The sequence below is a fragment of the Sturnira hondurensis genome, unplaced genomic scaffold (assembly GCF_014824575.4).
Source record: "Sturnira hondurensis isolate 20B ecotype Veracruz unplaced genomic scaffold, ASM1482457v3 Scaffold0006437, whole genome shotgun sequence".
Lineage (NCBI taxonomy): Eukaryota > Metazoa > Chordata > Mammalia > Chiroptera > Phyllostomidae > Sturnira > Sturnira hondurensis.
The window spans coordinates 1,693,638-1,719,301 of record NW_028079068.1 but is presented as its reverse complement, the minus strand read 5'-3'; the positions used below and the strand labels follow the sequence as shown (position 1 = coordinate 1,719,301).

The 25,664-nt window shown below is 47.4% G+C and overlaps 1 protein-coding gene and 1 long non-coding RNA gene across 2 annotated transcripts in view; one reads left to right on the top strand and one right to left on the bottom strand.

Moving 5' to 3' along the window:
• The window catches only part of TBXAS1 (thromboxane A synthase 1), a 139,277-nt gene that overhangs the window by 10,040 nt on the left and 103,573 nt on the right, over nt 1-25,664 (top strand). Inside the window, exons 2-3 of the mRNA XM_037049077.1 lie at nt 17,019-17,112; nt 19,681-19,733. Coding sequence (XP_036904972.1) covers nt 17,019-17,112; nt 19,681-19,733 — 147 coding nt within the window. The remainder of the gene's footprint in view (nt 1-17,018; nt 17,113-19,680; nt 19,734-25,664) is intronic.
• Nucleotides 1-25,664, bottom strand: part of LOC118989085 (uncharacterized) — an 84,814-nt gene that overhangs the window by 48,087 nt on the left and 11,063 nt on the right. The gene's annotated exons all lie outside the window — the stretch shown is intronic.

The following is a 25,664-nucleotide window of genomic DNA, read 5'->3' as shown; positions in this document are numbered from 1 at the left end:
CATTTTAGTTAACCTGCACAATCTCAGTGTCAATAAATGCACCATTTACATTAGGCTCTTGGAAATGTTGAAAATATCTCAGGTGCCCTCTTCCTACCTACACACATCAATAGGCATCTGGGGACCTCGAACTGTGAGCATCCTAAAGCCATCGGCTACACATTGATGGGTTTGAACTCTGCCTGTATAAAGAGAGTGACCAAAGCTGGACACTCTGTGTGCATCGTCTTGTAACAAAAGGGGTCACCGTGGGAGGTAACAGGGAAGGTCTCAGGTCTCACCTCCCATTTGCCCTTCAGCTATGCAGTGGGGGTTCTCCTCCATTCTCCATGGAGACAACTCTTTCCAGGGTCCCCAATCAGTCCCTAGTTCCTAAATGGAATTCACTTCCCAATCTCTCTTTAGTGCTTTGTGATATATTTTTTAAATCCTCACCCAAAGATTTGCTCATTGATTTTAGAGAGAGAGGAAGGGAGAGAGAGAGAAACATCAATGCAAGAGAAACATTGATCAGTTGCCTCCCACATGCACCATGAAAGGGGACTGAACCCACAAGCTAGGTATGTGCCCTAACCATGGATCAAACCTGTATGGAAGGACACTCCAACCAACTGAACCACCCTACCAGAGCAGTGCTTTGCCCTATTTGACTCTAGTGTTACTGTTGGGTATATTCCAGAGCCCTCAGGTGTGTAAAGAAAGGTAGGAATAATTGTTGAGCACCTTGATTCTTATCCAATGGTCTCATATTAAAAATAAGAAATGAAGGACCAGAGAAGCAAAGTAAGTTGACCTGTATTAGTCAGCTATTGGTGCCGTAACGCTGTGTAACAAACCATCCCAAATTCACTGGTAAACAGCAACATTCATTTTTCTCATAGTCTGTGAGTAACTCTGCTCCAGGCTGTGAGTGGGGTTCAGATCCATTCCACAGGTACTTGTGAGGAGCCCAGGCTAAAGAGGATACTTCTGGAAAGCTTTACTTTAGACCAATCACAGGAATGCAAGAAACACAAGAGAAATGAGCAATATCTCTTGAAGTCTCAGTCTGAAAGTGGCTGGATGCCACTTTTGTCCTTCTTCCTTTGATTAAGGCAGGTCTCAGGCTCAAGCCTAACATTAATGAGGGTGTGGTGGGGAAGAAGACTCCACCCACTGTAGTGGGAGGTACTTCAAACCCAGAGAACAAAGGGGGTGATGTAAGATGTAAATACAAGGAAGACAGGAAGAGATGGGGGTGATCATTCAATTCACCACATACTCCAAGATCACACATCTGGATTCGGATCTCGGGCAAAGCAGGAGGAGACCATGAGTGAGAAGAGAAGACGAAACAAACAAACAAAAAAAAACAATAAAAACAAACCACAAACAAAACTGGAAGCCAGTGGACATTTGGATTTGTGTTGTAAATGAAAAAAATCAATGATCTCTGAATAAAGTACAGAGATTGCTGGAGAAATTGCCAGCTGAGATGCTGACGTGGTGGGTCTCGTTGGGTCTTAGGAACCAGCACTTAGAATGCTAAATGCAAGGGTACAAGCTCAGTGTAGTGGCTCAGCTTGGACCCGGGCAGAGCCTGGGGATGCCCCCCGAATTTCTAGCTGAGGAAGCAATGGCAAAGGAGGCCCGGGGCTGACTTGTGATGAGGCTACCACACTCTCTGAGAAGTGCTAATACTGAGTCAGGGGCTGGGATGGGGGAGGGAGAAGAAGCCAGTTGGGAGAAGGACCCCAACTCCCATCTGGAGAAGCAGAATCGAGGGAAGGCATTTCTGAGGCCCAGGAGACCAGAAGGATCCTTCGGATTCCGGAAAGAGCCTGAATGCAGAAAGTGCGGTGTGTTCGCCCTACCCTGAATTGCAACAACCAGAGGGCTCCCTTGCAGACTGTGAGCTATATTGTTTAAGACAAATTGTTCTACACTCCACAGTAAATTTATGGATGCTGCCGTGCCAAGAAATAGCTGTGGATGAAAAGATAAATAGTCCCAGAATTCTTTTAAATATTCTCATGGGTACTAAAGCCCTCCTGGGTTATTAAAGAGAAAAAATCTGCTTTAGGATTATGTCTCGCCTTTGCAGAAAATGCCCGTTGGGGCTGGCTGGAAGAAGAAGGGGTGCAACCCGGTATCACCAGGCCTGTTACACAGAGTGGATTTAACTTCGGCTTTCAAAGATAAAGGGTGACTTTTCTCTCCCTTCCGTGTTCCCCATCACATGAATTTGCACCCTTTCCTTATCGGTGGATGGGAACAGGAAGGTGCTCTCGTAATGTGAAATCAGCCACAAAATTTCATTTCCCCTTTCCCTACAAAAATGGTGTGCTGACTAAAGCAACTAGAATACAGCTTAGTTAGCCTAATACTAATAGCCAGCCAAGAAAATCCCCCCCAAAACCCAGCAGACAAAAGGCAAAAACAAAGCACAACATTCAGAGCGAGCCAGGAAAAGAAATCTTTGTTTGAAAGTGCGTCTCCTTTCCTTAAGGTTATTTTCTTTCTATCTCACCTCCTCTTGGGCAGTGGGGGAGACCCCTCCCCACCAACGCGCCCACCCAGATTACTCTCTTCAGGGCTGCGGACAGCTCTGATGGTATGTTTACTGGGCTGAGTAGCATTCCCTACCCTGCCCCCGCCAAGATTCAGGTCCACTCAGCACCTCAGAATGTGCCTTCTTTGGGAATAGGGTCTTCGCAGATATAACCAAGTTAGGATGAGTTCGTACCAGATTAGAGTGGTCTGTAATCCATGACTGATGTCCTTCTAAGAAGAGGGAAGGTTGGACGCAGAGACACACTGAGTGAAGATGCTTTGAAGACAGGGGCGCGGGGAGAACACCTCATGGAGATGGAGATAGGGGGATTCGGCTGCAAGCCAGGAACACCAAGGCCTGCCAGCAACCACCGGAAGCCAGGGAGAGTGAGGAAGGATCTGATCAGAGCCCCAGAGACAGAGACAGAGAGAGGGAGGGGGGGGCCTGCCCACACCCCGATTTTAGACTTCTGGTCTCCACAACTATGAGGATCAATTTCTGCTGCTATAAGCCCCCAGTTTGCTCCAGCGACCTTAGGACACAACCGCAGTCTCCTTCCCTTCCTGGGCCTTGCTGACCCAGGACAGACCCATCAGAGGCCTGACTAGAGGCTCAGCCCCTTGGATCAGGCAGGTCCCTGAGTCTCAGTTTCCCCGTCTAGATAACAGACGTGACAAGAAGGCCAACGGAGATTAGAAGCCACAATATCTTTAATGTGTGGGTGCGAAGCAAGTGCTTAGTAGATGTTAGTTAGTATCAGCCACATGGTTTCCTGAAGGCTGTAAATTCACTTTTCACCCAAGTTTGAAGTTTCCCAGATTTTACTTTTCCGGTAAAGCCGAGGAGACCCTATCTGTTCCCCCGGTGATGGATGGCGGCACCTGGCACGGTGCCTGGCACCAAGCAGGAACTGAACACGTCTTTATGGAATGAAAAATGGCACAGCTACATCTTGTTTCAATACCTCATTTTAGGAGGAAGCAGCACACAGGCTTTGCAAGGCTTAGAAACCAGCTTGAAAAACCCAAGGTGAAACTCTGCAGGAGCAACGTACTTTAATTAAATTGGTTCACACTGGGGCATAGGTGTTGTGGTAGCCGGCCTCCAAGATGTCCCCTAAATGACCCCTGTCGCCGGGTATTCACACCCTTGCATAGTCCCTTCCCCCACCGGACCAGGGTCAGTCAGGTGACCAGGAGAAATCAGCAGAGGTGACAGTATATCACTTCCAAGGTTAGACTATAAATGACTGAGACTTTTATAACCTAATCTTGGACTCTCTCCCTTGCATTGCTTGCTTAGAGGGGAAGCCACCTGGCCTGCTGAGTCGCCCTAAAGAGAGGTACGCACAGTGAGGTCTGCCAACTCTTACATAAGTGGGCACGGAAGCGAATCTTCAGGCTCTGGCAAGTCTTAGATCATTGACTGCAACCTCACGGGAGACCCTGAGCTCAAACGACCCAGCTAGTCTGTCCCCACATTCTTGACCCTTGGAAACTGCACGATCATATAATAAATGCTTGTTGTTCTAAGCCACTTGGTTTTAGAGTAATTTGTAATGTAACAATAACTAACGCAGGTGACAAGAGAAGAGTGTCCAGGGCAAGCCAGGACTAGGACAAGGAACAACAATCGCATGACCGATTATATGGTTCAGGAGGCAGGCAAGAAGCCAAAACCCAATGGGTCAACCACGGGGAAGGCCAGGCAGGTTCTGTGTCCTTGCATATCCAGTCTGGAGCCCAGGTTGGTGACAGCCAGAACCAACTACACCCATGAGCAAAGGGCCCTAAGACTCCTGGTGATCTGAGACTGGAGCTGTTGACTTTTGACCTTGTTGTAGGTCAAAACCAGTTGGACCTACAGTTGATCAAAGGCCCACGAGTGAACTTGGCAAGAATCAGGTCCACCCAGGGATCTGAGGGTTACAGCAACCAAAAAGATGCAATGGCATTACAAATATGTTTGAAACACTCACAATCATCTTTTGTTGTTTTGACTGCCTAAGTTCTTTAAGTCATCTGCTAGGCTGGGAGACAGAATTGGGTTTCCCAGGCCTGTTCCAGGCTATTGGGCAGGTCACAATGCAATACAAAGATGGAGATATTGGCTGGGTCTATGAAGACATCATCAAATCCAACTGGCAAATATTTTTTGAATACCTTACTAGGTTAGATACAGAGGAACTCAGAACTGTTCTGCGTATCCATCACAAGTACCTCAGGCCCCTGCACACCCACCTCGCCACTAAGAGATACAGCAACTCAAAGAAACAGCCCCTCCATTCTCCACATGGGTCAGGTCTTCACTTTAAATTTGCCTGTTCTTGTTTCAAACGGACTCACTGGCTAATCTGACCAACTGATTGGATCCCAGGGAACAAGAGTCCTGTGAAGGGCATCTGCCTTTTCAGCCCACGGAAGTGAGCGGAGCAGGGCTTTCTGCACTGCCTGCCTTGCAGCAAGGTTTGCTTCTGGGCCCTTTGCTGCTCCGCAAAGGTCAAATGAGACACAGGACAGGCACTAGCGGACAGCACAGACTCCAGAACCAGACAGCCTAGACTCACCTGTCAGCTCTGCTACTTATTTGCTGTGTGACCTTGGGTGAGTTACTTCTTCTCTCTGAGCCTCTGGTTCCCCACCTGCAAGACGAAGGTGATCACGACGTGGAGTGTGGGGAGGAGTAAATGAGTTAACACGTACGAAGCACCCAGAGCAGTTCCTGGCCCCCAGAAAACATTCAGGAACTGTTTGATAGTATTATGAAGGACACCCAGGCATGATAATGGCAGGTCATTTAGTGTCTACCTGGTGCCAGGCACTGTGCCCTCTCAGGGCTCCAATTGTCATTGGGGTTCACCCAAGGCAGATGTCGCCTTCACAACAACATCTTCAGGGTTCTTTAAGGACTTCATAAAAACAAAAGGATTAACGACTGATGGCTAAGCCCACATAATGGAAACAGAACTGGGTCCAGTACATAATGAACTTAGGCAGGATTATAGTCCTACAAACAAGTCGCCAGTTCTCCTGTTCTTTGTTTGCAGTCCCTCTGCATTAGGGACCTGGTGACCAAGGAAACGTCTCCATGGGCCTAGGATAGTCTGGGTGGGCCCCTGGAGAAATGGGCAGAACAACGAGGACTCGCCAGGTGGGGAAAGAGGGTGGACACACCAGGCAGGGAAAAGCATGCACTGGGACCAGGGATGAAGTGAGCAGGCACCTGGGGTGTGAGATTTAAGGGGGCACTTCCACTCAGGGTCTAGCAAGAGCAGGGTCTGCACTTGCACATCCCTGAGAGAGAGTGCTTCCTTAAATCTTGTACCTTCGATGCCTCACTTGCCTCCCCTTTAGTCCTGGTCCGGAGAACAGCTCAGTTCAAAAAGCCTGGAAGGGGGAAATGAGCTGGCATACCTGGAAGGTCCAAGGCCTGCCAGATTGCTGGAGTCTAAAGGCAGAGTACAGAGACCACTCGGAGTCAGGCCGGGGCCAGGTCACCAAAGGCCCCGTGGCCACATCCAGGAGTTTCCTATTTGGTCTGAAAGTGACCGGGAGCCGATGAAGAATACTGAAATGGCCACAGTGTGGGCAGATGTGCACGTTAGCAAGATTCCTCTGGCAGCAGCGTGGATGGTGGATGGATGGATAGCTGGGGGGAGACCTGGAGGCTGGAGGCCCATTCAGGACGCTGCTGTAGATCCGCACCCAAGGGCGAGGCAGTGGTGGCCGGACATAGGGTGGCGCCAGTCCGAAAGAAGGAAGAATCCACTGGAGATGTTCTGAAAGCAGAATCCACAGTCCTCAGGGATTGACTGCGGATGAGTATTGATGGGAAAGGTAGCGCTGAGGTTTCTAATTGGTGACCAGTGAGAAGCCATGGGAATTATGAGGTTAAGAATGGTATGTGGAAGCCTGTTGTCAGGGCCTCCCCAAACCCAAGGGAACCCCCATTTCCCTGTTTGTTTTCCATGGGATACACACTCTGGGGGCCAGGATGTGTCTCACTCACCCTTTGGAGGGTACCCATGGTCTGCGTCACCAAGCTAACCTGAGTGGCTCCCAGACCTCATCGCCTGGTCCTGCTCACTGGCTTCCATGTGGTCTTAGGGGTGTCAAAGCCCATTCAAAGGCGGCTGTGCAGCTGGGATCAGACAAACCACCCATCTGGACCCAAAAGGTCCCACAGCTCTCACTTGGCCCCCATGACCTTCGTTGGGGGCTGGAGACGGATTAGGAGGCTGGCCCAGGCTGGCCTGGGGCTCTGAGCGGCACAGCGGCGGAGAAGGGGGAGGCAGGGGGAATGAGGGCCTGCTGGGAAACTGAACGCTTGAGCAGCCTGGGGCAGAGCCTTGTAAGACATGATTCGAGATCAGAGTCAGCCAGAGACGGGGTGGGAGGGTGGCCAGGGCTCTGGGGTGCAGCCCAGAAATACTAACGAGGTTATACTGGGGGCAGAGGGAGGTGGCCAGTGGCTCCCCAGTGGCCTCGCCTGGAGCAGGGGAAGTGCTGAGGCTGCAGGGTGGCCTTTGGGGACATGCTCTGGGCCTAACTTCCTCTGACCCAGGCACAGCCACGCACACCGATCAATCCTGTGGTCAGCTGAAGTCCCCAGGTTCTCTCCTACGAGCTTCAGTGAAACAAGGTCTCTCCTCCCTGCACTTGAGAAGTTTGGAACATACCTGCTCAGCACACATTCCCCCACCTTCTTGTAAAGATAGAGCAGATGAAAAAGCAAGCCTGAGCTCTTTGAAACGTTAATTAAAGGCACCACAGTTTCCTTATTTAACTGAGGGTTGCTACCTCATTTGGGATTATTAGCAAAGCAAGCCGGCCTTTGTTGTGCTTGACAAAGTGATTAATTCAGACCCTAGGTGAATTTTGGCTTTCTCAACATCTTTTGATGTGCTAAGATTCCCCAGTGAGGACAAACACCATCAATTACTTAAACAAGCCATTATCTTGAGAGCACAATTATCAGGGAGGCCGGGTCTACTAATTGGCAGGCGGAGAGACAGAGATGAACTCTGGCTCCATGGCCTGGACCTTGCCTATCTCCGGGAGGGTGAGCCCTTCAGTTGCCTCAAAGCTCCCACTGCTGTAGGGCGGCCTAGTTATTTCCCCGTCTTTGCAGAAATGCATCTTGGGTGACTTGTGTCTCTAGAACCTAGAAGCTGCCCGTGGCTCTCCAATGAGAGCATCACTCTGGTGGGCAGAGCCACAGAGCTCAGCGTCCCAGGGAACGGGAAAGAGGTGAGCCCACAGAAGCAAAATCCTTACTTGAGAGGCATTAGCAAGAAATTCTTTGGCTCCCTGTTTCCCCTCTCCAAATTCCCCAGCTCCCAGGACAAACAGGCCGAGGCAGGGGCGCTGGGGGATGTCACACTGCGTCTGGGCTTAAATCCCCTGATGTGGAAGGAATTCGAGGTCCAGATCCAAGAGGCCACTTTCGCTTTTAATTCAATAAACATATGAAATGACATTTAAATATATTCACATTTAAATTTACAAATTAAAATATAATATATTCACACTTGAATATATTTTATTTAAAAACGTTTATTATGTATATATTTTTAAGTGCACTAAGCCATCACTCTGTACCCCCGGTCTTCCCCTCCACCCCACCGTCTCCTAGAAGAGAGGTTCTGGGAGCAGATTTCAGGCTGTATTTATATATGTCCCTGGTTTTTCAAGTGCCGGGTAGGGAAGATTAGTCTAGCTAAATTCAGTCAAATACTTAAAAAGAATCCAGGAGTGTTTCATGAATCTGAGTCACTTAACTGGGTTTGTGACATAACTCATCTGCTTTTAGTTTTACACTGAGAAACTACTCTTTGCTCTACCCTCCTCCCTCTTCTCCGCTAATTCTCACTGGCACAAAAGGGCCAGCCCGCTCCCAGCATCCTTCTGTGACCAGCCATGTGACTGCGTGGCACAGAACTGAGGAACGAGGGCCGAGGTGGGGCCTGGCTCTGGGCCTCATTCTGAGTGCCCGGCCTTCTTAACCACGCACACCAACGCCACACCTCCTGCGGCCCTTAGTCCTAGAAGGTTAGAAGGTATCACTTGGTTTTCTCGGGGTGGGACAGCACTGGAAAGCACACTCGGCTTAAGGCACACACAGTGCTTCCTCCCACATGAATACCCCCCACCCCCACCCCAGTGCCTCCTGGATCGCCAGAACCTTCAGGCTGCTGTGGGCCGCACTGCCTTGTGTATCACGCCAGCGTCAACACCTCTGTCCTCACTTTAATGGTTTTCTGGAGACTGATCCCCCTGTGGAGGGCCCTATTTTTTTAAGGCTGGCTTTGGGAGGAAATAATTAGCATGAGGACCACTTGCCATTCTTTCCAGGCTCTACAAATACCAACCAATAGTTGGACAGAAGTGCTCTTAAGTGATCAAAATGCAAAGTGTGTATTTCAACAGGCACATCCTCTGACACGTGATGCTTCTTGGCGGCAAGGATCGTAAAGTAAATGCTGAATTGCTTGCTTGTCATTCACTGTTGAGTGTCTGTCTGGTCCACGAGGCTTGCGCCACGTCCCTGCAGCATCCCTGGTGCCCAGCACCGGGCCTGGCATCTAGGAGATGGGCAGTGAGTATGTGCTGTCCCAGTGAGCCTCTTCATCTGTTGCGTGTCGATGAACATGAACCCTAAGAGTGATGAAGGAGTTTGGTGTTAGGATATCCCCCTCTCATGTGGGAAAAGTGCTGTCGCAGTTTGGAATAAATCCAATGTCAGCTACAGACCAGCTCTCTTTAGTTCTGAGAGAGGAAGCACAAGACAATAGATTCATTTGATCTGCTTCTCCACTTGCATGCTGAAAAGGAATGAGGTTCCCTCCTTCTTCTCTGACCATGGTGTTAAGCTATCAGTCGAGTCGGGGAGACCTAGACAGAGTGCATGCTAAAATATGGCCCACTCAGACCATCCTTGGCCTAGGGACCATCTGTAGCAGGTATGATCAATTTTAGGGGGTTCATGGACTTTTAAAATTTTCCATTGTCAAGTAAAAATTTCCATTTTTACCCGGAGTTTTTATTGATGGAAGTGGTGATGGTTTTCATTTGTGGTCAAGATATAAAGTTTGCTTTTAAAATAAATGCATCCATGTTTATTCAATGGAAATTGGAAGTAAAATAGCACAAGCGATTTGCAGATAACGGCAAAGGCTGTAGAGACGCTATACGAATGACTGAATCGAGAGGAGTAATGTTTTGAAACCAACTGAGATTGATTGACGCAACCGGCTGTCTGCTGCCCCGAAAGGCTGGGGTAAAAACGGGGACGTGTGTCCACTCTCTGCACTGTAAAGGCCATCAGCTGGGTGACGTCATTCTTTTTTCATTGTAGAATTCTCTTTAGAATAGTTATCTGTTGGCTGTTTAGATAGTGGGGCCACCAGAGCCCGGTTTGGTGGTGCCCACGGCGGGTGACACGTCGTCCAAGCTCCTGGCCTACCTCCTTCCCACTCTCCAGCGGCTGTGCCGCCCAGTTCTCCCTAAACCGGAAGCTCTGACAGTGTCCATCCCAGACACTTCGGCTTTATAGTCACACACCAGAACTCCAAATAAAACCAGGATCCACACACAATATCACCTGGTGTGGTGGCTAGATCGTGGCCCCCAAAGATGTCCAGGTCCCAATCCCTGGGACCTGTAGAATGCCACTTCCTGTGGCAAAAGGGACAGTGAGGATGGGATGGAGGATCTTGAGCTGGGGAAAGTGCCCTGGATTACCTGGGTGGGCCCTACGTGTCCTCACAAGGGTCCTTAGAAGAGGGACTTGGGAGAAGATGGTCACAGAAGACGACGTGATGACCAGGAGCAGAGATTGGAGTGATGTGGCCAGAAGCCATAGGAATAAAGAGCCAATAATTCCCTGGATGTTCCAGAAGGAGCATCCCTACCTGATACCTCAACTGCGGGCTAGTGAGTCTGACTTTGAACTTCTGGCCTCCAGAACCAGAAGGTCATAAATTGTGCTGCTTGAAGCCATTAAGTTTGTGTTTATTTATTACAACGGCCACAGGAAACTAATACAGTCGGGAAAGATTCATTTACTTAGAAGAATTCCTCCACTTTGGGGTAGGATTCACCATATTGATCTTTTATGTACAGTACTTACAAAGGAGTCGATGAACAAGTTTCGAAATCTATTTAAGTTTCTGAATAGGCATTCATGTGGTCAAAGAACAAAATGTGGTATCATGAAGTATCCCCAAGAAATATAGAGAAACGTCTTCCTCCTTTTGTGGACCCCCAGATGCCATTTTCCACTAAAAGGAACCAAGACTCCATGGGAAAATTTCTGGTCCAGGTTTGGGGCAAGAAATGAGCAAGACAAACCTGAAACATCTTGTCATTTAAGAAAGTAAGGAAGCCGTTCTGTCCAAAGTACTCAGGAACAAAGATATATGCACTCAACCACCCAAAGGGGGGATAATCTGACAAGTAAAATGATCATTGCAATAGAGCAAAACATGCCCAATATATTTAAATCCATGAATTCATCATGATACAAAAATGGGTGTCACCATTTTAGGATGTTATGGAATCAATTCTTTACACATATTCAGGAGTTTCCCATTAGAATACAACAGACACTGAAAATGCTACATTTCAAAATACATTTGATGCAGCTAGAGGAAATTTTTAGCTTTAAATGCGTTCATTAAAAAATAAAATTATATTGAAAATAAGTGAGCTAAATTGTTAGGAAGTTAAAAAGAAACAGCAAGCAAAGAGTAAATCCAAAGAAAATAGGAGGAAAATTAAAATAGAAACATAACAATAAATTACAGAAATGGCAAAAAATAGAAATGACCAACAAAAGCAAAAGCTGATGCTTTGAAAAGATTAATAACACAGACAAAACTATGGCAAGCCCAATCAAGACAAACTTTTCTAAGCAAACCTAGAAATAGAAGAAAATGTCCTTAACCCAACCAAGAATATCTTTCAAAAATCTATAGCAAGATCTCACACTGAGGTTGACACATTCAACACACTCCTATAGAGTCAGGAATACAAAAAGGATTCTTTCTTTTACTGCTTCTTTTAAATATTGTACTAGAGGTCCCAGCCAATGGAAAAAGAAAAGAAAAAATGAGACAAAGGATTAGAAAGAGAACAAATAATACTTGCACAACATATAACTGTCAGCATAAGAAATCAAAGAGATTCCTTGTGTAAGTAAACCAGCAAGAAAGTTTACAAGGATCACCCATGACAAGACCAGCACAAAAAACAATTCGCGTTCCCAGACATGCGCAGTACCAACCCACCAGATGTACGCCAGATGATGTCCAGCCCAGATGGCAAGTGAGAGCAAGGGCTCGAGGGCGTGGGCCACAGGAGAGCGCCCGCAACGAGCGTGAGGACGCCAAGACGCCAACTGAGGGGACCTCACGTAGAAACTCTGTATCCGAGGAACCTCTTGCCTTGATGTGCAGTGGAAGCGATTTCTGCACTGACAGTTTCTCCAGCTGTAGTTGTGGGGAAAGCAGGGGGCAACGAAGAAGGAGATAGAATTTGAAGTCAGCTAGTAAGGCTGTAGTTAGTTATTTTCGAAATGCAAACTGTTCAGACTCCATCTGCTTAACTCCTCTCCCTGCCCAGCCAGGTGCTTGGGGTCAGCTGGCAGTCACCTACCAGTGACTGCTCATATTCCAACTAGTTCATAACTCTGCCTGCCACCTACATGAACTGTAGTGGAAATGAGCGGGGGAAAGGAGGAATCATTTCAAAGTTGAGAAATATTTTTGAAATTGGAGAAAAAGGGATGACAAAAAAAATTCTCTCTAGTAGTGAAAGAAATGCAGACATGCAGGTGCATTGGTGTGTCTCTGAAATTAGGGAGAAATTTTAGGAGGGTGTTTGGTGCCGTGGGTGCACTGACGGTGACACTGGCTGGGACAAACGTCCTGGAAAGCACTTTGGCATGAGCGTCAGCCTGTAGAACTGGTGACTCATGGGAAGTTTATTGTAGAAGCATAAGAAGTGAGCGGGAGCGCTGAAGGCACCTTGCGTATTAACCAAGAATAGTTCAGTAAATTATATGTCCACAAGAGGCACGTCATACTGCCGTAAAAACTGCCCAACGTGGCCCCAGTGTTTTATGAAGTCGCTGACAAAGCCTCTGATGGCTGTGCATGTTGCACGTATAGGGGAACCATGTGAAAACAAATTGCTTCCCCAAAGAGCAGGGCAGCTGGGATACCCAGCCCACCGGGGCTTCCCCTGTTCTTGGAGCATCGTGATTTTTCATCCCAGGAGAAGTGCTATTTGCCAAAGAAATCTCTCACCATTTCGAAAACATCAATGGCCTCTGAGCTTTCCAAAAGCTCAGAGGCTAGGGGTGGGGAGGCTGATGAATGAATCGAGGAGCTGGTTGTTTCCAGACACACAGGAGAGGAAATCCAATTCCTCTCTGGCTGCTCAAGAGACGCAGAGAGCCGAGTCTTGGAGGGCAGGTTCTCATTTGATTACGTTCTTCTTTTGCTCCAAACCTCAGTCAGTTTGACCATCTCTTTAATACATGATCATGAAAACATCCCCTGATTTATTACAAGGGGCTTCTTTGGCTGAACAATGGGCTGACCACTCTCTCTCTTTTTTTAAGATTTTATTTATTTATTTTTAGAGAGAGGGGGAGGGAAGGAGAAAGAAAGGGAGAGAAATATCAACGTGTGGTTGCCTCTCGTGCACCCTCTACTGGGGACCTGGCCTGCGACTCAGGCATGTGCCCTGACTAGGAATTGAACCGGCAATATTTTGGTTTACAGGCCCGCACTCAATCCACTGAGCTACACCGTCTAGGGCTGGGCCGGCCATTCTTGTTGAATGCATCAAGAAAGGGCTTTGTCTTGCCCTAGCGGGTGGTTCAGTTGGTTGAAGCATCGTCCCGTACACCAAAAGGCTGCAAGTTCCATTACTAGTCATCATGTGTATGGGAGGCAACAAATCAATGTTTTGCTTCCCTCTCTCCTTTTCTCTCTCCTCCTTTCTTCTCTCCCTCCCTTCTTTCCTCTCAAATAAATACATCTTCAGGTTAGGATTTTTTTTAAAAAGGGCTTTGCCTTGGGGAACTTCTAGGCTTTGAAAATTGAATCTTGTTTTGACAATGACCCATGATACGCACTGTATTTTGAGAACGGACAGTACAGGGTGCAAGCTGGCATCACAGGACTTGTATCCGGCAGCAGTAGGTGACTGACTATGTCAGCTGTCAGAGACCAAAGGTGGTGCTATACCTGAAGCTAGAACGCACACTTTTCATCGTCATTTTCCAGCTTAAGTGTCCTTCCTGTGAGCAGTGGTACAAGTCCACCTGCATGACTCGGTGGAGGGTGTATTCGCATTCACCAGGTCCAGGGGAAGCCGTCCTAGAGGTCCCAGGGTGGCTGTGAATTACCTGCTTTCCACAGCAGCGTCCTCGGCCACCTGCACTTCTTCCACGGCACAGGAATGAATGGCACATTTTGATGTACAAGGGCAAATTTCTCTCACAACGATAACTTTGAAAGTACCAGGAAAAGATTTTTAAAAAATCCTCTTTCATTGGCTCTCTGAAACTCATTTGTGGGTACACCCGGTCTACCCATTTTCTAGGGCTTCCATAACACTGTACCGCAAACTGGTCTTACAGTGCCAGACTCTGTGATCCCTCAGTTCTGAGAGTTCGAGAAGTTCTAGAAATCCAGGCAGGTACGGGCCACACTCCCTCTGAAACCCGCAGGAGAGATTCCTTGCCCACCTCCTCCAAGCTTCTCATGGTTTGCTGCTGATCTTCGGCATTGCCCGGCTTGCAGCGGCCCAGTTCCAGCCTCTGCCTTCCTCTGTCAACACGTGGCATCCTCCCTGTGTCCCCATTCACACGGCTGCCCTCTTACAAGGACACCAGTCAAAATGGACTAGGGGTCCACTCCACTTCGGTACGACCTCATTTTAACTGATTACATTTGCAAACACCCCATCTCCAAATCAGGTCACGTGCTGAGGTACGGGGAGTAAGGACTTGGACTTCTCTTCTTTGGCATGACACAGTTCAACTTTTAACTCTTGGGGTCCATAGGTTCTGGGTTGAGACCCTATTGAGAGAGACAGAGAAGACCCCTGGACCAGGGAATGTGAAACAAGGGTGCGGAGAAGGGAGTTAGAGGGAGACAAACGAAACCTGCCTGGCAATTCTGCTCAGAAGGCTGGCGGCAGCGACCCCTCCCCGCTGATCTGGGTGCACAGACTCTCGTTAAGGATGGCAACTCCTACCCACAGACACTCAAGGTCTGCACTCGAGTCCAGGCTGCAACTCGAAGTTGATGGCTACCTCTAGAACATTCTCTACTGATGCCATTTGTCTGAAAATGTCTGAATTTTGTGCAGGGACACACAAGCAATATTTTCCTAAGTGGAGTTACATAATGAGGGCATGGGCTTGCATAATAATTAGCATGTGTAATTAGGCACAGACTTCTTGTCCTTTAATTAGACCATCAAGACATCTAATTACAAAATTAAGATGTAATTACGTGGCCCAAGATGACATATTTCTTTCTACCCATGAGAGTTTACATTTAGAGAATAATTCTCAAAAACTGATGAAGAAATGAACTTAGAAGCCAGAGCGGAGATGCTGAGGGAAGTATTGGGCGGACTGGTCCGTCTCCTTTGGTCTTTCTTCTTAGGTGTGAGGGGCAAAATTGAAAATATCATAGCTGACTTGAAAGAATAACTCTGACACCCTGTGTACACACGCTAATGAGGACGGATATGGCAGTGACTCACCCATGTGATTCGCACGTGGCTCTGAGTGTGGTCTGTAATGACACTTGAACATGGACGTCAATGTCTCGGGGACTCCTTCAAACCCGATAATACAGCCATACAGTGGAGACTTTGGTGGGGGGAGCTGGGAGCACAATTCGCCTTCCTTCTTTGCCCTGGCGCGGTTCGCCCTCGTGGCCACTCTAGAAGCAGACCCATTGCTCAGAACAACGCAAAGCCACACGCCCCCTGGGTTGGCCTTTCCCTGAATACGGGAGCATTCGATGACAAGTTTGTACCTTAAGGGCTCTTTATGGGACCACAAGTGGGAAGGTCAGAGGCTCCAGCAAACAGTGATTCTTGCAGCAATGTTTTTTTTTTAAATTTTTTTACGTTCTAGTACTGCTCTGAAGTCCAGCTGTAGCCACCCTCTCTATATTTTCCCTTGTCCCTAAATTACCGGTAAGATCTGGCTGATCTCGGCATGATGCTAAACACCCAGTTTGACTCATTAATTTTTCTGAACTAACCGAACTTTTGACCTAATTAGCTGGCTGATCAGGGGTTCCAGCCATATGCCCAGGTTTTTCTAAGCCAGTTCTGCCTTTCACGGTGCTATCCCTCCGTTCCCATAAACTGTTGAAATATCCCAGTAATTCCAATGTTTTGACAACCACCCTGCACTTCTCAGACTGCCGCTTCCTCCTGGAAAGTGGCACAGAAATCTGTCGGGCCACATTTCCTGATATTTGGTTAAGAAAATATGCTTCCCATATGGTTTCAGGCCATGAAAACAAAGACATAAAGAGGTTGTTAGTGGCGGGTGAGGAGGTCTTGTCCCCATGATGTGTCCCCTCCGTCCCCGTTTTTATTTTTCTCTATTAGGCCAAGGAATGTGCTGAGGGACAAATTGCATGCAGGGGTCCATTCTGACCAAGAAAAAGACAAATTTACACAGGGAACTTATTTTTGCAATTGTTACTTTTTACCCCTTGCCTCCTCCCATCCAAGTACTAACCAGGCCCACCCCCGCTTAGCTTTCTTTACCCCTTGCCTTCAGAGGCAATTCTTTGTGGCAGATTTAGAGGCAACGGGCTGAACTAGGAAGTGGCGTGTTTTTGTTTTGTTTTGCTTTCGTTTGTTTTTGCTGCTATTATTGTTTTCATTTTCTTTTATTGATTCCAGAGAGGGGGAAGGGAGGGAGAAAGAGAGGGAGAGAAACAGCTCCCTCTGTGAGAGAGAAGCATTGATCAGTTGTTCTTGCATGTGCCTTCACTGGGGACTGAACCTGCAACCCAGCCATGTGCCCTGACTGGGAATTGAACTGGTGACCTTTCGCTTTGCAGGACGACACCCAAACCAACTGAGCCACACAGGCCAGGGCAGGGGAGTGGTGTGTTTTAAGAAGCAATTTATTGGTGGGCACTTTAGCGGGGGAAGGGGCACTTGGACTATATCATCTCTCAGGAGTCTTCCAACCGTAAGATTTTAGGATTCCTTGATCTCTAGCTGTTACTCAGCCAGGAGGGATTCACTGAGTCCGACACTGCTCACTCACCTACAAGCTGCCTACCACTTCGGTCCTTAGATGTTGTCGACTGGAAACATTTTTCTCCCCACACTTCCAGAGGACTCAATAATTCTGACACCACACACGGCCAAAAGCATGAACACAAACTGCAGTTTCCCTGTTTTTCAAATTTGCTTTCCCCCCGCAGGTATTCCACCTCCGCATTTTCAAGGCTGGAGAAGTTGGGCATCAGACACCCTAAGCCTGCTCCTTTTATTGGAAACCTGACATTTTTCCGCCAGGTAAGGGCTGTCTTCTTTGTCTTCTAGCCCAAGCCAGCTTTACCCATGAAGCCCTGCTGATCTCCAGGCTGCCCACACTTGGAGTGGCCTGTACGTGAAGGCACTATGGGATGGTGACGATTCATCGCTTATCACTCATTAATATGTACGGAGTCCTGCCATCCACTCATTCACCCCCAAATCCATGTAGTGAGTGTCTAAAGGTGCCAGGCCCCCAAATGGGGGAGAAGTAAAAGTTACTTCTGGCCTCAAGGGCATGCACCAAATACTCGCAGACAATACCAGATCAGATCTAGCCTCGTGCTAGATTTGGGGGGTTGTCCTTTAGAGGAGAAGGGGGAGCCATCAGGACTGGAGGGCTTCCTGGAGAAGGGGGAGCAATAGACACAAAGAGAAGCACACACAAGCCAGGTAGGGGGGACAATGTGTGTGATGCACCTATGTGAGAACAAGGGTACACGCGGCTTGATGAACAGCCTGGAAGCCGAAGATTGGGGCGCCCTGAGAAACACAGCTGTGAGAGAGGAGGCAGGGAACGGGGGTGGGCTAGATTCTGACAGTCTAGAAAGGCAAGTGCAGGACCATTCATGCGTCATCACTTGTGAGTAGGAGAGGGACAGCAGAGTGGATGACTACCCTGTCAGGGAGAGGCCTTGGGTCACATCTGTAGAAACCTAAGTGTGAAGAGAAGACTTGGCCCAGGGTGATAATGACGGTAAAAAGAGGGGGATGTTGGGGACAAAATTAGCACCTCCTGGGACTAACGAGGTGTAGAGCATCCGAGGCAAGTTGAGTCAAACGTGCCGCGAACTTTGGAGCCAGGGTGACAGGGGCAAGGCCACGAATGGTTGGAAACAAAAGGCTGGAAGGGAAGCTGGTGTAGTGAGATGTACCCTCAGGACGAGCCAGTGGAAATGTCCACGTTTGTAGATAGAGGCACAGGGCTCTATCTTCTGAGGTTACTTCCCCCCTCACAGTGGGTTTTCTCAGAAGCCACATGGTTTATTCTGCTAACTCACGGGCTGCCACCAGAGCCAGCATGGGACAGCCACAAAGCCACACAAAGGCAGGAAGGATGGCATTTAGGCCAGTCCCGATACTGCGCCTCTCAGGTCTCTCTAGGATTCCCGCCCCTCCCCCAGCGAAGGCGGCTGGACAAACCACACTGGCTGCCTCTGTCCTTCCCTCTTTCTCCGTGTTTTCTCTGCCCCTTTCTCTGCCCAGCAGCCTCTTCTGCCCTCCATCGTTGTTTCTCTCGTCCTCATCTCTATCTGGGGGGCGGCCAGGTCACAACTTTAGGCCCCCGGCGATCTCATCCGGGCTTCCTGTGAGGTTTCTGATGTGAGTGGGAAGAAATCTCTAGGTGTCACAATAGAACAACAGGTCAGATAGGGATACATTCATTCCACGTAATTCCGGGGTGGGGGATGATCAGTTGCATTGAGTCAAGGAATCACTTTGGTAGTAACAGTGGGAGGGAAACTAGCTAACTGTCCGTAGGAGGAAAACACAGCACTCTAGCCTCTGGAAAAGGTCCACGTTTGCTCGGCGTTAGCTCGTCATCCTTGTAGGTACTCACCCTGCCAAGTTCCTTCTAGAACACAGTACTTTCAATGACTATTTTTGTGTTCATGTGTCCTTCCCTTGATCTACGCAAGCTTAGGCCATGAAAGTTGATTTAGTGAGAATGGAATGTATTTCCGTCAAGGGCACCCCCCTCTTTGACCTCCCCAACTCTCAACTCTCACCCCCGCCCCATATATCTGCCTGTATTGTCATTCCTACAACATGCGCCTAGCATTTTCCGCTCCCCCACCTCCCTCCCGACCCGTGCGTATGTTCATGTATGCTGCATTCCCACAATGCAATGGGTCGAGCCATTTCTAACCCCTCCCCCACACAATCCCTCTGTGTGTATCTGCATAACTCCATGCTTACACACAACTCCACCCCTACAACACAATGAGTCTAGCATTTTCTGAGCCTCCACCCCCATCCCCCCACCCCGTGTGTATCTGCAGGTGTACTCCTTTCCCACTCCCAAATGTGCCTAGTGTTTTGTCCTCTATAAAGTTGCTCTAAGGTTCTTAAGATCCGGAGTTGTTGATTTTAGTTGAAATTTAACTTGGATCACAATAATTCAGAATTTGCGATCATTTGGATAGACCCAGCAGACGTTTACACATAAAGTGGCAGGGAAAAGAGGCTTTGCCAAAAATAATAATAATATAAACCCAATTGCAGAGGTGAATGTTAACACAGTTGAGAAAGCCACCAGTTTTCAAATATTTTAGCAGCAATTATACACAAATAGTTTAAGTATAAATGGTCTTTTCTGCCCATTAAAGCAGAGCTGATGGAGACTTTTCCTTGGCTCTACATAGATATATTTTAAAGGTGTCCGTTTATTCTAGTACTCCAAAGTACTTGAAGGCAATATCACTTCAATTCTTTCTTCATTGTTGATGTAACTGCGCTCTCGCCGTTCCAGACTTTTTCTCCGAATAAGTCTGAACACCGGGCATTTGGTTGAATCGTATTCTCACTCACGTGCTGGGCTTTCTGCAGGGTTCCTGGGAAAGCCAGATGGAGCTCAGAAGGCTGTACGGACGTCTGTGCGGGTAAGAGGGGAACTCCATTCTTCTGCCACGTGTTTTGACGCTTGCGTGTCGCAGGGTGTGGAAGTAACAACAAGACGGGAAGGCGCCTGTGTTTCTGTCTTTTGCGGATCCCTAAGGGGGTGCCCAGCAGATAACGCCCCTAGAGAAGACCCCAGCATGGGACAAGGGGGCATCGGAGGGCCTGGAACAACACCACTTCCCAGCCTTTCAGACCCTGACCAGCAGGGTCAGGCCCTGGGGGCTCACACCATCTCTCACAACAAAAGGTGCATGGGGGTGAGCTGCCATGGGGCCTGGTGGCCCTCCATGCCTGGGCCTGATTTGCCCTGATAATCCATGGCAGGTCTTTCCCCATGAGCTTATGTGAACCCTGCTCACACCTGTTTTCTTCAACTCTATACGTAAAAAATAGTGTCAGCCTTGTGACCATTGCACCTACCATCCAACCCAGTACACTTTTGAAAGTGAAGGGGGGGTGCTGTTAATTATCACCCCAGGACAACAGTGGAAACTAAAACTGTCCTGGATACGCTAGGGTGTAGGGGCACCCTAGTTCTCAGCCAGGTAAAATAGTATAGCTTTCCTTGATTTTTCCTGAATTTTCCCTTTTATGCTTCAGAGTATGCTCACCACCCATTTTTTTAAAATGACATTCTAGAATCTGGTGAACAAACTCACACTCAGAGCATTTTCCCTGTTCAAGATTTCACAGACTTGAATCAATTTATTCTCGGCACGTGTCTCTCCCCACTGGAGCCTTCAACCGTTCAGTCTGTCCTTACTCAGCTTATCCTCAGCTGCTGGCTGATTTTAGCAGCTCTTTCCCAGACCTTTAGGTTGGATATAACTTTTCCAGTGCAGTGAAGTTCTGTCGTGTTTCCAGTGTATGTTCTCACAGAGTCCAGGGGTGTGTGAGCCCCTCAATCCTAAGATACATAATCTTGTTCTCCCAGCGATGATTTTCGAAAGGAATTGACTTATACCCTGTGTGAAAACAGCCTTCCCCAGAAGACCCACGCTTTGGCCAGTGTCTCCTTAACCACTCTTTGGTTTGCTACATGACCCCACGAAGGTAATAAACTATGATGTTAGACTATTGAATAGATGCTCTCCATATAAGATTATTATTGCTGTATAACAAACTAGTCTAACATGAAGTGACTTAAACAAATTATTATTTTTCTCATATGTCTAAGGGTTGGCTGGAATTGACTGACTGGAGCCAGCCTTGGCTGGGAGGCTGAGCTGAGCTTCCCGGTACGTCTGCAAGGCGGCTGGGGAAGAGGCCCAGCTAGGCCAGCTCTGCCCCATATGTCTCCCAGTCTCCTGGGAACAGCTGGCAGGCCAGGGCAGGCTCTTCTTGTGCAGAAGGCCAAGGTCCAAGAGTACAAAGCTAACAGCACAAGAACATTTTAAGTGTCTGCTGTATCATGTCTGCTAACACTGTGTGGGCTAAACCAAGTTATATGGCCACACCCAAAGTCAGGGCAAGAGGTCACGTGGCCAAGAATGACACTGATGGAGCAGAGAGGTGTATTCCTCGGCTGAAAGAATGGGAGGTGGTGCATAACTTTCAATAAGAGGCGACTCTACCTCATGCTCTAAGATTGCTTTTAGGTTGGTCTTGTCTTTTCTTTCTTTTCTTCGTTTTTTTCCTTTTCCTTCTTTTCTCTCCTTTTTTGGTATGTATAGCTTCTTACTTTCAGCATGATACTCAATAAAGGCTCAAGGGATGGAACTGTTTACCATTCTCTCTCTCTTGTGCTGTTCTATGGCTCTGTAAAAGTTCTGGTTCCATCCTTCCCTTCCCAATAGTCTCATTCTGCAGCTGACTTGACACTGACCTTGTAGACTGTCTCATTCCTTTCTGAGAGATAGCACTGACTCAGAATGACAGTAAGCTTCCCCAGAATTAGTAAAAGGCCTTCTTGAGTCTGAATTCTACGAACCACTTCCTGGAGTACTTCTTGTACAGAGTTTCAGAGTAGCGTTCTTGGGTATTTTAAAGTAATTTTAAAATCTCAGATGAGGAGTTTAAAGGGCACTGTAATAACCAGTGGGTGGTGGGTGGTGTGTGCGTGAGCATATGAGAGAGAGAGAAAGACAATCCATTCCCTTGACAACAGAATGTCCAATCAACTTTTCCCCAACTTGAACTAAGTTAACACAATTTATATCCCTTTCAGGAAAACTGAAATCAAAGAGAATGGTTTCAAACGAGGTTGTAGAACTAGAAATTGCAGCATTATCTCCACTCTTTGTTCCCAGCTTTGGTGAGAAGGAAAGAAGAAAAAAGAAAGGCGATAGCATAATGTCTTCATACACAGCTATGACCTTTTTCGGCTTTAGAAAAAAAAAGATAAGCCATAAAATGCTGACTTCCTCTGAAGTGTGTCCACTCCTGGATTTGGCAGCAGCCTGGTGGAGGGGTGGAGCCTTGTTTGAGCTCTGTAATCTAGATGACACTCAGCACGCTCACCTCTTAAAACAGAAGGGCCAACTCCTTCCGGTCAAGATGGTGGCATGGGTAAATGCGGTACTTGAATCTTCCCACAACCGCATCAAAACTGCAGTTAAACTACAAAACCACCATCATTCAGAGCCACCTCACATCTAGCTGAATAGAAATCCTACAACTAGGGATTTAAAGAACAACCACATAGAGATTGGCAGGAGGGGCGGACACATGGAACTGGCTGGTCCCACACCCGCGTGTGGTGGATAAAAAAATGGGAGGAAGATCTTGGCTTCAGAGGTCCCCCCTGAGGAGTGACGGGTCCCAACCTTACACCAGGCCTCCCAGCCCAGGGTTCTAGAACCAGGAAAAGATGCCCCCCATATCTTCTGGCTGAGGGAGACAGAGGGCTTCTGGAGTCCCAGGCGGTTCCTCTTGAAGGCCCTGCCCATGGACTTACTCAGACTCAGTCTGTCTGAGCTCCAATTCTGGGGCAGCAGGTAGCAAGGCACCAGAGACCTACAGAGAGGAATTGAATTGTCTGGCATCAGGGCAAAAGCTAGGGGGTGGGGGCGGTGCACCTTTCTGCTAGATGAAAGTGCTGGCTGAGACCTTTATTCCTTTCCAGAGACCCCCATTATCCTCACAGAGCTGGCAGGTGGGTGCCATATCTGAGTTACCATCAACCTGGCTCACACTGTTCACCCTGCCCCTGGTGACTCCCTGAGACCCCACTCCACCTGATTTGCAGGCCCACTCAAGCTCCCTCCAGTGGCTTTTACATACAAATGGCCTCTCTTGCCTCATGCTTTGGACTTTCCTAAAAATCTCTCAAACAGCATCTGACCTCTGCATACCCTGTACCTCTTGCTAAGTGGCCCTAGGCCCAGCATTAACGACAGCTGGCCTCTGTTTACAGCTTGTTCTCACGTGGGCACCTCCAAGCCCAGCACAAGTAGCAGCCATGTGGAGATCTCTTGTAGCTCATGCCAGTGGTCCCAGGCAGGACACAGCCAGTAGCTGACTTTGTACCTCCCAGGAGGTCCCAAAACCAGTGTGCCCAGTGGACAGCATCAGACCACACCGGAATACAATCCTACCACCTCCATGAGCAACACACTCAAGGGGCAGACCTGGTGAGCACCACAGCCCCAGTGAAGCAAGTCCTGCTCCGTAGAGTCAACTCACGTACAGCAGTTCCTCCACTGTAGTCAAGTCAGTCCTCAGAGCCCATCAGCCTGGGGGTCAATCCCTCCCAGTGACACCAATAACAATCAAGGCTTGACTACAGCAGGACGGTGCACACAGTCCTCACAGAGGGGCACCTGGAGTGCCCTGTTTGGGTGACTGGAGAGGTGGCACCGCTGGGACCTACAGGACACCTACTACATTAGGCCACTCTACCAAGTCCAGGAGATGTAGCGGCTCTACCTAATACACAGAAACAAACATGGGGAAGCAGCCAAAATGTGGAGACAAAGAAACAGGTTTAAAAAAAAAAAAAAACAGGAAAAATCTCCAGAAAAAGAACTAAAGGAAATGAAGGCAAGAAAACTACCATAGATACAGAGTTTAAAGCAATGGTTATAAGAATGTTCAAGGAACTTGTGAGAACTTCAAGGAACTTAGTGAGAAGTTCAACAGCATGAAAAGGACGCAGAAATCATAAACATAAACCAGTCATAAATGAAGGATCCACTAATTGAAATGAAGAATAAGTGATAGGGAATCAACAGTAAGGTAAATTAAACTGAGAATCAAATCAGCAATCTGGGATACAAGAAAGTAAAGAATATCCAATTAGAACAGCAAAAGAGAAAAAGAATCCACAAAAATGAAGGTAGTGTAGGGAGCCTCTGGGACAACTTCAAGTGCACCGACATTCACATCATGGGGGTGCTGGAAGGAAAAGAGAGAACACAAGAAACTGAAAACCTCTTTGAAAAAACAATGGCAGAAAACTTTCCTAACCTGGTGAAGGACATAGACACACAAGTCCGGGATGTGCAGAGAGTCCCAAACAAGATGAACCCAAAGAGGCCCACATCAAGACACATCATAAAAAAGTTAAATACAAAGAGGGGATCTTAAAAGCATCAAGACAAAAGCAGTTAGTTACCTACAAGGGAGTTCACATAAGACTTCTAGCTGATTTCTCAACAGAAACTTTGGAGGCCAGAAGGAGTGGCAAGAAATATTGAAACTGATGGGAAGCAAGAACCTACCACTCTACCCAGCAAAGCTATCAATTAGAATCGAAAGGCATATAAAGAACTTCCCAGACAAGAAAAAGCTAAAAGAGTTCATCACCACCAAACCAGTATTACATGAAATGTTAAAAAGAAGGGAAAACATATGAACAATAAAGTGGCAATAAACATATAGATATCAACAACTGAATCTAAAAAACAAAATAAATAAACAAGCAGAACAGAAACAGACTCATAAATACAGAGAACATTTTGATAGTTGCCAGATGAGAGGAGAGTTGGAAGGATGGGTGAAACAGGTGAAGGGATTAAGAAGTACAATTGGCTGCTACAGAATGGGGATATAAAGTATAGCAGAGGGAACAGAGTCAATAATGTTCTAATAACTATGTGTGGTATCAGATGGGTATGAGATTTATCTGGATGATCACTTAGTAATAAATTATATAATCTCTACTCATTAGGGTGTACACTTGAAACTAATACAATATTGCATGTCAGCTATAATTGAAAACTAAAAAATGATTTCAGAAAATAGTATAAAACAAAAGTGTTGACTTAGTCTATATTTAAGGTCCTTTCTAGCCCTAAAAATTCTTTTGTTACACCTTAAATTTTAGCAAAACAGTTTCACCAACCGGGAATGTCAAGGATGGACTTTGTGCAATGAAAGACCCTTCCTTTAGGAAATGATTTGGTTTAAACTGTGTTAATTTTTAGACAACATTTATCACCAGAAAGTATTATCTATCTCATATTGGTCCTCTTAAAAGCTGAAACAGTGGATCATTCACCATTTGGCAAGTGAAGTCCCGCGTCGTTGCTTCCCCAGAGAAGTGTATCGTGTGTTTAGATGACAGGACATAACTGTATGGGAAGGAATGTGGACCTGAAAGTCAACTACACTGACTGTTTGGTGCTTATCTGGTTATCATAACAACTCCATCCTAGTTTGGGTCCCGAAACTGGAAATTGGCTCCTTGCCCATTTTTCCTCCTACTCAACTGCTATGAGGAAGATATTGCAGGAGAAGCTTTCTGTCAAGAGGGGTTGAGAATATTAGTGTTTATTAGACCACCACCATCATCACCATCACCATCATCACTACCACCATCATCACTATCACCATCACCATCACCACCACCACACCATCACACCACCATCATCACCACCATCATCACCACCATCGCCATCATCACCTCCACCACCATCATCGCCATCACCACCACCATCATCATTACCACCACCACCATCGTCACACCACCA